At 39.4% G+C, this 12,029-nt stretch overlaps 1 protein-coding gene across 2 annotated transcripts in view; it reads right to left on the bottom strand.

Moving 5' to 3' along the window:
• BBOF1 (basal body orientation factor 1) overlaps positions 1–12,029 on the bottom strand; it is a 39,640-nt gene that overhangs the window by 4,929 nt on the left and 22,682 nt on the right. The window contains exons 6-11 of one of the 2 annotated variants that reach the window (XM_044231948.1): positions 9,901–9,971; positions 8,990–9,134; positions 7,405–7,898; positions 5,075–5,176; positions 688–759; positions 405–519 (exon numbers count right to left, since the gene is read on the bottom strand). In XM_044231948.1, coding sequence (XP_044087883.1) covers positions 405–519; positions 688–759; positions 5,075–5,176; positions 7,405–7,898; positions 8,990–9,134; positions 9,901–9,971 — 999 coding nt within the window. The remainder of the gene's footprint in view (positions 1–404; positions 520–687; positions 760–5,074; positions 5,177–7,404; positions 7,899–8,989; positions 9,135–9,900; positions 9,972–12,029) is intronic. The other variant, XM_044231949.1, reaches the window with a different exon arrangement.

Below are 12,029 nucleotides of genomic sequence, written 5' to 3'. Positions count from 1 at the left end.
TTTTTTAATAATGCCTTTCCTAATACTGCCTTTGTTCCTAGCTTGTAGGGACTCAGACTTCCCAGCTCTGTTCAAAGCCAAGAGTTAGGTGGTCATTATGTTTATTCTGACATAAAAGATAGTACATACTTTGGCTAGCCTGTATATTTCACAAAGCAATTGATAGGTTTTTCACATTTACCAAAAGAGGCACAAATGTGCATTTGCATTAAGTATAATATGCCTGCCATAGTGTAGATATGTTATAAAAATGTCCACGATCTCATATTAGCGTCATTACTCATTTCACTGACCGCTAAGAGCTCTTGATTAGTAAAGAAAAGCACTATGACCTAGAAAGAAGTTGCAAGGGGAAAAGTAGCAGTAACTGTATGTATTGTTTGGTTAGATTATAGACTTCTTACTATGTCAGACTCTCGTGATCCTTTCTGAATACTGGGTATCATCACTTCACCAGAAGAGTCTGAGATTGGTACTTGCTGAGTAATGAAGGTTTGATCTTGAAGCTTACTGTCGTCCCTGCAGTAATAACAAAATGACAGACCTGTCAGCAACCACATACACATGGATCTTGGTTCAGAACAGGAGACTTGTCAATAACTCCCACACAGTTCTAGCACATACAAAATGTACCCACAACCATTCGGATCAGGCTCACGGTCATTGCTTTGTCAAGAGAGCTCTTACCCAAATTCCTCTCTCTCTCCATCAAGAACAACATAGTCTGGAACTGGAGGCCTAGAATGCTGGCTGTATTTCCTGTGGTAGGTAAAAATTAACAGTGAGTTGGTGTCTCCTTATGCCCTGTATTTCAGCTACACTTAAAGTGCTAAATGAAATGTTTCAGTTGGAGGAGATGCTTATTTTCAGAACTGAGCTTTACACACACATAGAGTGAATATAAAGTTAGGCAAGTTAATACAAACTTATTTTCTTTTAAAATTGAAACCTGTTGAACATTTTTACGGAAATATTTACGGAGATGATCAAGATGGTGATACACAGAGAACAGCCATTAATGGTGATGGTTAAGACTCAACCAGAGTACTGACCAGAAACATGGCCAGAAAAATTCCCTTCCCACAAAAAGAACCTCAAATACAGAAAAATTACCCAATGGAGACAGACCCAATATGAAATTTCTTTTACATTGGAAAGTCTGATTTAAGAACAGGAAATAATCATATCCTAATTCAATATGCTAGTGGAAAGTAAGCTAAACAGAATTATACAAAGCATATTAAGTTGATTTGCCAGGAGATAAAGACACATATTCTCCTAAAACTGGTCCTCAATTAGATGCATATGAAAGCAAAACAACCCCATTCAAAATATGGCCATTAAATAGTCTAATAATGATACATAAAACAACATACTTTGGATACTACTCATACCTGAGTCGTAGCCACAGTGATTGCTGATGCACAAGAGAGTACAATTTATTGGTTATACTCCTTGACTTTGTTTAAGCACAAAGAAAAATACCATACTGTTAGAGTCACAATCATATAATCAACTGAACTCCTAAACTTCTAGTTACTGTCTTTGCCTTGACCATTCATCATCTAATTCCTCTCCCCTCTGGCTTGAGTTTTCTCATTAAATTCATCTTCACCTCACATTTCGCTATTCTCTTCCCATCTTTTCCCTTCATCCAACTCTGGCATGAGATTCTCACAGGCTTAGATTTGTTCTGTTGTGGCCAGATTTAAGTTCATGGCTTTGGTGTGAAATATTTCTACTCAAATTCCTTTGTTTTTCCAGTGTTGAAAACAAGACAATATGGAACTAGAACTCTGGTGGTTTCTTGGGGTACTGAAAAGTCAACTCACAGTGAGACAGACATTCTGGACCTGTGGTCTGGATTCTGCCTCCACCTCTTAATAAAAAACGAAAAACAAACAAAACTTTGGAAGGCTACCAGAGACACAAAGTCCATTTCAAAGTCCTCCATTTCCCATTTAACCTATAATTCTTTAAGCTCTGCTCTTTTCATTGTCCTCTTACTTGTTCTCCTGTTTATTTTAGTGGTTATTCCTAGCCTCAGCCTTTTACTCATCTACCTTCAGCCACTCTCCTAGACTCAACTACCAGTTTTCACTAAAAATGCTGCTTAAATCTTCCTAAGCTCACCCTGTACTCAAATCCCTATTTACAAATGCCTCAAGTATTTTTCACTTCAATATACTAGCATCAGGGACGCCTGGGTGGCGCAGTTGGTTGGACGACTGCCTCTGGCTCAGGGCGTGATCCTGGAGTCCCGGGATCGAGTCCCACATCAGGCTCCCAGCTCCATGGGGAGTCTGCTTTGCTCTCTGACCTTCTCCTCGCTCATTCTCTCTCTCACTGTCTCTCTCTCTCAAATAAATAAAATAAAATCTTTAAAAAAAAAATATACTAGCATCATTTCCAATTCAACACTGAAAATACTCCTTGCCATTTCTTCTGCCCAGAATGTTTTTTCCTCCACCTTCTGTTCCTATTTACCTTTTATTTTTTTTAACATCTTTTTTTTCATGTTCCAAGATTCATTGTTTATGCAGCACACCCAGTGCTCCATGCAGTATGTGTCCTTTTTAATATGCACCACCAGGCTCACCCATCCCCCCCACCTCCCTCCCCTTCATAACCCTGTTTGTTTCCCAGAATCCACAGTCTCTCATCTTTCATCTCCCCCCGCCCCAATTTACCCCAATTCACTTTTCCTTTCCTTCTCCTAATGTTTTTCATGTTGTTCCTTATGCTCCACAAGTAAGTGAAACCATATGATAACTTTCTCTTCTTGATTTATTTCACTCAGGATTATCTCCTCCAGTCCCATCCATGTTGATGGAAGAGTTGGGTATTCATCCTTTCTGATGGCTGTGTAATATCATTGTGTATATGGACCATACCTTTATCCATTCATCTATTTAAGGGTATCTTGGCTCTTTCCACAGTTTGGCGATTGTGGACATTGCTGCTTCACCTTTTAGAGGTCAGCTCAAGCTTTTACATCCTCAGTAACTTTCCCAGACTCCTCAGTTAGGTCAGATTCCCCCAATCTAAGCTATCTTACCATTATAAACCACTCCTTGGAGCCAGTGTTATAGTTCTACTTTTACACGTGTGTGATGATTTGAATAATGTTTGTCTTCCATGTAGGCTATGAACTCCCTGAGATTAGAAATGATGTCTTTATTTGCTCAATACTATATCTTCAATAAGTAGTAGGTACCCAGTATGTATATGCTACATGAATTAATGGACAGATTAAATAAAATTTAAACATTTCCTTCATGCTAGCTTTCCAGATTTTTCATTTGCCTTTCATACCACCATTCTTGCATTTCTAAGCTAAACACCTTAACTTTGACACTTTGCTTTCTTTATTCCTTTTGTCTTTTATCACCAAGTCCTGTTTCTCCTTCCTCACTGTCTCAGTTTGTCCCTTTTCTCTGATGGCCTCCATTCCCACCTATACCCGCACTGCCACACGTCTGGAGAAGCATGGCAGCGTTGGCTTGTCCCAGCTCTACTTCTGTGCTGGGGTCCAGCCTACGTGTCAGTGCGTCGGGTTCGGGTCAGCTCTGGGAACAGTGGCCTGTGAACTCTTCAGTTAGACAGTATGAGAGTAGGGCTTACTGCTCTTGGATTCCTTCAAGGCAGAAAAGGAAAGTGTGTTACACTACTCCAGAATGTACAGTGACCTAAGACTTAGTTTTTTCTGCATGGATTTTAAGGGTCATCATGATTTAATCTATAGATCCAACCTTATTTCTAATTACTAATTACTCTCTAGTACCATCAGTTTTTTTCAGCCTGGGAAGTATTTCCTCGATATCCCCCAAACACCCTGCCTCCATTCCTGCCTCTGGGCTTCAGCTTAAGCCCCTCTAATGTACCTTTCCCACCCTGTGTACTCCTCTCTCCTGCAAGGCACCTTGCAGGTGATATATACTCTTTGAAATACACTAAAATATATGAAATACACTTTTTCAGTCTTCCTGACTGAAGTCTTTGGTGACTACTGTAGGCCACTGACATATTGTCTGAACTCTGATGATACTTTATTGTGCCACCTAACTTTCTTCTTTGCTGTTTCGTTTTGTTTGGGCAACTAGATTATAAACTCTTAGAGATCAAGGGCAATGTCTCTTGGGGCCTGGGTGGCTCAGTGAATTAAGCCTCTGTCTTCGGCTCAGGTCATGATCTCGGGGTCCTGGGCTTGAGCCCCACATCGGGCTCTCTGCTCAGCAGGAAGCCTGCCTCCCCCTCTCTCTGCCTTCCTCTCTGCCTACTTGTGATCTCTCTCTCTATCAAATAAATAAATAAAATCTTAAGAAAAGGGCAATGTTTCTTAATTCCTTTGAATGCCCATAGTCCCTAACATAGTACCATGCATGTAAGCAATTAATAAGTGGTTGATCTATTTTAGCCACTTTATAGTTCATTGCCAGGGTTATAGTCACTGATAAAACATAGTGGAGAAAGAAAGTGAAATGAATCATTAAAAATAATTAGTTGGAATAGCTGAGGATTTCTGTTTTCTTTTCTAGGTCTTTTTCTTGGTATTAGAGGTTCTCTTGAATAATAATCAGCTTAAAAATCATTTACTTGGGAGAGGGTGGTTGGGTTATGGACATTGGGGAAGGTATGTGCTATGAAGTGTGTAAACCTGGTAATTCACAGCCCTGTACCCTGGGGCTAATAATACATTACATGTTAATTTAAAAAAATCAATCATTTACTTATCTTTGCAAAAATTGTTAAAATCCTAACATTACTGTACTGCTCTTTAGTAACCACTCATGCAGCCGAGCAACATTGTACCTTCTCAGCAAGCATTCCCTTCAACATCTAAGCTGTCTCTTTTCTCCCCCCTTTCATTCTAACTCATCTGTCATTTTTGTGCTCATTCATTCATCTCCCATTCTTCATCTCTGGGAGTGGCAGATGCTAAGCAGTATGACCGGTTTGTATTTTCTGGTCCTTTCCCATTCCTTTAATTCTAAATGAGAAAAAGTTCATTGTTCCTATATGGTTTCTAGGTTTGGTAACAATTGGGTATTTGGCTACAAAAATAGGGAGTTACCTAGGAACAAAACCATTCATTTTTGCAAAAAGCAATCTCAAGACTTTCTCCTTCTGCTCCCAGGTCAAATCTCCAATATCCACATTTCCTTGAATATCAGTCCTAAAGAATTTCAAAGAAAAAAAAGAAAAAAATACATAGCCAAATGAGCATCTCATCTTTCTAAAAGAAATAAGAAATATGTAAACATGAGAAAATTTCCAAACCATAACGGAATATTAAGAAGAGGCTTCCAAATGTAATGACTACAAAGCAAACTATGTCCGTTACAAAATCATAAAGTTGAAATGGATATCAATAGGCTAGCCATTCTGAAATGTTAGTCAATAAGATAAAAATAAGAAAAACTGTAATAAGAAAAAGGTTTGTGCTCAAACTTAAGCAAATAAGCAAAACAGAAAGTTGCAATATAACATGCATTGAGATACAAAGACAAAAGGAACAATACAGCCACAGAAAAGTTATTTACAAGATGAGATTATTCTTAAATTCCTTTTAACATTTTTTTGGTATCAGATATTTTGCTATGAAAACAGAGTAACAAGAGGTAGGTTTAGAAAATTACACATAACTTAGCCTATTTTCTTACCTTGAAATAAACCTGCAGCTAAGCCTTTCAGGCAGGTCTTTATCTATACTATCACTTCCCAGGGGATTTGTAGTCTATTTGCTATCTGTGAAAGCTGGCTGGCACTGTAGAGAGTACTGATGCTATACAATGTAAGAAGCGTTTTGCATATAGGTCTATTGGGGTAGTTTTCTTTGAAAGTTTAAGTTTTGCCTTATGATCACCGTATACCTCAACTTTCCTTCCCTAATCTGCCTCTTAAGCAGATGATGTAATATTCTAATCACCATTTCTGCCCTGCTGGTACAGTCAATAGTACACCGTGGTTAAGATGAGAAGTTGTTCAATAGCAAAAATGTCACACAGGGCAGAAGAGGAAGAGTCTGGTTTCTGTAATAACGATGTGGAGAATCACTTTATATACCACCCTCTGAAAACTTACTTATTACTTTGGAGCCAAAAATATAAAAGAAACTGCCTTATGTATGGTAGGGACTCAATTTGCTTGACATACTAAATTTTAAAAAAGGAAATTATAGCAAATCTCTTAGTAATGGAAGTAACAGACTTCTGAATATGGCAAAAAGTTTTAAAAATCATAGCATGGACATTTTTGAATAAGATTCTTGTCTTTCAAAGGCCACTGACCATGTCTAACCCTCCCAACAGCTATATAATTTAAAAGAAACTGCAAATTAGTCAATTATAAACCAAAGCAGAAAACTCACTTGGAACCATTGTTAATAAGATATTAGTACATAGTAGTAGGGAGTCCTTTTGAGTTTTGTGAGTTAAGGCCTTTGAAGAGCCTGGGATAGAAGACTTTTTTTTTTCCAGAAAAATCTTTAAAATACACTATAATTCATGGTTTAAGAGTGTACTGACAGACAAAAATGCTAACAGGAAACAATCATTGTATCCAGTCAAAAACTGTCTCAAGCATTCTGCTACCTTTATCACAGTGGCAGTAGATCTCTGGAGGATATTTTGGAAAATCATGGGGACTTTCAGTTAAAACAATGATGGGGGCCCACTCTGGATGTCCTCCAATCCATGGGACAGTTCTGTACAATAAAGAATTATCATAAAGAGGGGCGCCTGGGTGGCTCAGTGGGTTAAAGCCTCTGCCTTCAGCTCAGGTCATGATCCCAGAGTCCTGGGATCGAGCCCCACATCAGGCTCTCCACTTCTCGGGGAGCCTGCTTCCTCCTCTCTCTCTGCCTTCCTCTCTCTCTGCCTACTTGTGGTCTCTGTCTGTCAAATACATAAATAAAATCTTTTTAAAAAAAAAAAAGAATTATCATAAAGAACTGTTATATTGGTTTTTTAAATTATATGTTTAGTTAGATATTATTACCTATGAATTTCATCTCATAATAGTAAAGGAAATATTACAAAATATTTGTGAAAGTACACTTATCAAAAACATTTAAACTGAATCCAAACAAACCTCTGAAATGAGTTTGCAGAAAGTAAAATAAAAAAACACGTTAAAAGATACTACAATGACATTCTGTGGAACAAATGATCTAGTCTCTTTAAGAAGTATCTGTGATGAAAAAAGGGAATCTACTAAGCCCCACGTGCTGTGCTAAGCATAGGGGTTATAAAGATGAGTAAGATAGTTCCTGCCTTCAAATAACTTATTGAGTAATCTATTCAATATCTAGATATTAGCAAACTGAACTTCTGAACTTACTTCTCTAAAGGGCACAAAAATAGCAGCACAAAAGAAAAAAAATAGTAAAACTATGATTAGTACCATTTCTCAGCCTCCACAAGATCTTGATTCACACTGTTGGTGCTGTGCTCTTTGCCATCAAACGTTCGGATTTTGGGATATTCTGTTCTTCCTGCACATGCCTCTCTCATTTTAAAATTGAAAGCAGCTTGTGCTACCCGTTTATAATGCTTCCTGCTAAATAGGATCTGTTGCTTCACTTGGTGTAGAGCATCTAAAAAGAACCTTTCCACTTCTGTTCTCTCATCCAGTATGTTCTTGGCCAGCTTCTTTACTCGATTCATTTCTTTGTCCTTCATCTGGAGAAGTTGCTGCAGCTTGTCAATTTCAACCTGCCCTGCTTCGTTCTCTATCATTGCCTGTTGCTGTATTTTACAAACTTCAATCTCAAACTCTCTGGTCATACAACTCAGGGCAGTCTCCAAGCTTACCACCTTCTTCTGAAGAGTCTGGATTTGCAATCTTTGCTGGGTAAGTTGCATAATCTTTTCCTTAACCAACAGGTCATTGATCTCCTAAAAACAAAGATGAGAGAGGTGAGAAGGTTTTTTTAGTCAATTTCGGAACTTAAAAGTTCCTAATTTTCATTACTTCATGAGATTTAAATTTGATGCCAGGTTGAGATGGTGATATTTGGTGTTCTGTGTACGGAGAGTAAAATACATCTGAGGGTGGTTGTTCTCTGGGCTTGTGAAGGCCATTACTTTTGCTAAGTAAGAAACGGTCCTTCCCCCAAAATTCTGAAACTTTAAATATTTTGTATTATCAAAAAGGGTGATTTCAAAATCAGTAAAACAATATAGTAACACACTAACAACTATATACTGGAAATTGTTGCCTATCATTTGGTATAGGCTAGTTGCCTATTTCTTTTTCATTTTCCCTTTCCACCTTAGTGATAAAACTCTAGTTTTATTCAGGAGGGCAGGAAGCCCACCTGAAAATTCTCAGTCTCCCTTGTGGTTCAGCAAAGTCATGTAGCTCAGCTGAGGCAATGAAATTTAAGTAGAAGTGTGTGCAGGACTTCCAGGAAGACATCTAAAGGGAGGGGCAGAATTTTCCTCCTTGTCCTTTTTCCTTCCTGCTGTTTAAGTAATGGTTAGCGTTCCAGCAACTGCTTAGGGCCATGAGGTGACTTTGGGGATGTCAGCTACACACTGCACAGCAGAGTTAAGGAAACTGAGTTCTGTTGGCTTTGTGACACCAGCATTCCAGCTCTGGTTTGCTAACCTCCAGATGTCCTTTAGGGGAGAGAATAAACCCTTACATGGCAAAGCCATTGTTGTCAGGACAGCTACAGCTGAACCTATATCTAAGTGACTCAGAGACCAACTCGAAGCTAAGCAAAGTAAAACCAGTATTCTAAGGTAGTGAAGGATAGGAGTTATTTGTGTTTCTGATACATTCTTTATAAAACCAAGCCCAATCCTTCTCATGTCATTCTCATAATTAACCCTTTCAGATGAGAAAGGTACATTATCCAGACAGAAGAAAAATGATCCCATTGTCCTTATTTTACTCAATTTTTCATATTTACCAACCCAATCCTTAAACAAACAAACGAAAAGCAGAAAGATAGGAAATAAAGCCTAAATGGAGTGGGAACCTTTTGATGTAAAAGGAAAGACTGAGTCTCTTGCAACTTCTGGGAGTTTTTTTGTAGAGCATCAGCTTCCTTCAGATGGTATGCGAGAGCTTTCTGGAGATAGACATTCTCTTTAAAAACAGATCTTCCAGCATTGTTCAATTGCCTGAAATAGACAGACATAAGATCCCAAAACATAGGGCTAAGTATTAGATATTACCAAACTGGAACAATGATTGCCTTATCCCCTGATATTAAAAATAATGACCACTACTTATTTAGTTAATGGTGGGTACTCAACTGTTAGGTGGGGATCTTACAACTAGATTCTCACCAATGGAAAAGTGAAAAGTTATGTGTTACTTCCAGTCCAAGGTGGTTAAGAGCAGACAGGAATTTCCCATGCTTTCTCCTGTCCACATGATTGGATGTGAAGAAATCCAAGATGGAAGCAGCCCCAGTTCCTGAATCACCACTCAAGTAGAGCTATCGGACTCCCATTGGATTGTTAAGTGAGCAAGAACTAAACCATTGAGACTTGAGAGTTAATTTATTAATAACACAATTAAATGTTACTTTCACTAACATACCTCATGACAACTCTGTATGGTTTCTATGATTATCTGGACTTTTAAATGAAGAAATTTAATCTCAAAAATGTTAGGAAATCTTCTGACAGTCAGTCGGTCAGTATACAGACTGGGAACCAAAGTCTAACTTCAAAGCTGGAGTTCTTTCCTCCAACCAACCCTGGTACAGAAAGGGTGGGTGGGAAAGGGGTCGGGACGCAAAGAGAAACAGTGAGGGAAAGTAAACAAGAAAATTTGAAGAAAACCAAGAGAGAAGGGGAAGACAACATGGTAATAACAAAACACACTGACGAAGAGGTCAGAGAGGCTATGAGAAAGGAAAAGGAGACAGCAGTCTCTTACACAACAGCTTCATGGTGAGCTCTCTCTGCCAGCATTATTATCTTCTTCTCAGCCTCTTGTTCTAGTCGGTGCTAAAAAAGAAAATAGGCTATTTTAATACAGAGTTCAGAAAGTGAAGTACTGATTTCATAATGTGAAATAAAATACTTCTGTCCCATAACCCAGTGTATAGAACTCCAAGTACTGGTGGAGGAGCTAGCAGAGAGGAGCGTGTGAACACAGGAACCTCAGGGTACCTCCGGGCCTTCCCGCTGAAGAAGCAAAATGACAAGAAAATACTACCCCCCCCAAAAAAAAATCCACATCAGTATTGGAAAGCAGAGCTGGGAGAAATTTCTGCTAAATACCAAGTGGCAAGAGTAATTTATTTACTTATGCAGCATACTGTTACTGGGCACTAATATTGTTTTTTTTTTTTCCAATTTATTTATTTTCAGAAAAACAGTATTCATTATTTTTTCACCACACCCAGTGCTCCATGCAAGCCGTGCCCTCTATAATACCCACCACCTGGTACCCCAACCTCCCACCCCACCCCCGCCACTTCAAACCCCTCTGGGCACTAATATTGTACCAGATTTTTTAGATGCTGGAGATTTTGTGGTGAAAAAAGAGATAAAGTCCCAGATAAAATCTCACCTTATATTCTAGGTGAGATCCAAGCAACAATAATAATTAAAACGCATTGAGCATTACTATGTGCCAGGCATGGTTCTAAGAGCTTTACATTTACTATTTACTTCTCACAACAACCCTAAGAATTAGACACCCTTTTTCTTTTTTTTTAAGATTTATTTATTTATTTGACAGAGACCACAAGCAGGCAGAGAGGCAGGCAGAGAGAGGTGGAAACAGGCTCTCCGCTGAGCAGAGAGCCCGATGTGGGGCTCGATCCCACGACCCCGAGATCATGACCTGAGCCAAAGGCAGAGGCTCCAACCCACTGAGCCACCCAGGAGCCCCTAAACACCATTATTATCCAAATACAAGGACTGAGGAAACAAAAGGGGGAAAGAGAAGTTAGTGACTTGCCCAGAGTCAGATAGCTCGTAAGTGGCAGAGCAGAGATTCATAGCAGGCAAGATGACGCTGTACCACCTCCCTAATAAGTAAACAAATGAGAGAATAGACTGTGATAAATGCTGTCAATGCAGTCAGTGAGTCAATGACACAGACAGTAACTGAGGGAGATTTTTAGATTGGGGTTTAGGGACTTTATCTCTGAGGAAATAACATTTGAGCTCTGAAGAATGAGAAGAGTCAGAGCTGGAGGAAGAACATTCCAGAAAGGAAAAGCAAAGTATAAAAATATGCCATTGGGAAAGGGCTTGGTGGTTCAGGGGACAGAAAGGATTAAATGGGGAGACAACACAAAACACCAATAACCTGAGGGAAGTCTTTCATATGACCATGTGGAGCATGGAGCGCGCTACAGTCTGAAAAGCTTACTGGAAAGCCGGCTGCCATAAGCCAGCAGCACTGGGGTTCACGCCAGCTGAGGAGTCCATACTTAACCAGGTGGTTTACCCCTGACATGGTGAGATGGCTACTGCGCAGTTGGCCATCCCAGCACTCACTCCCATCCTCCTTTTTCCTTCCCAGTTCCCACTAGGGTCTAGAAAAACAACACACTCACTTTTCCAGCATCCTATGTAACATGGTTCTGGCCAATGAGATAGATGTGAGAAGAAATCTGCTAAGAGCTTCTGGGAAAGCTTTTCTGGTTTGCAGATCAAAAAGAAAAGCTACAACAGCTGGAGCCTTCCCTTCTTCCTGCCTTAAATACAGACAAATCTTAGAGCTGCCTTAACCATCTTGCATGTATGAAGGAAAGGCCAGCAGCCACCTACTTCCCGACATAAACATCCTATTTATATAAGCACTGTCAGTCAGGTGTGCTATAAACTGACCAAGCACTCCTAACCTTTGTTGTAGAATGCTACAGTTAGCAGAGAAGAGATCAAGCTTAGGGCGGGACAGAGTTTTGGAAAAAGCAATTGAAAGCAGCCCATGCCTGAGGACTTCCATTCCTAACAGTGCCAGGAAGTGCCCCAGAGGGAAAGCACCAAGATTCTGCTCCTGCCCCACTCCTAGGTTACATCAACTGGGTATCTAGAGCCACTTTTTGA

This window comes from Neovison vison, chromosome 13, assembly GCF_020171115.1.
Source record: "Neovison vison isolate M4711 chromosome 13, ASM_NN_V1, whole genome shotgun sequence".
NCBI classification, from domain to species: domain Eukaryota; kingdom Metazoa; phylum Chordata; class Mammalia; order Carnivora; family Mustelidae; genus Neogale; species Neogale vison.
The sequence above is the reverse complement of the archived record's forward strand: the minus strand, read 5'-3'. Positions and strand labels throughout refer to the sequence as shown.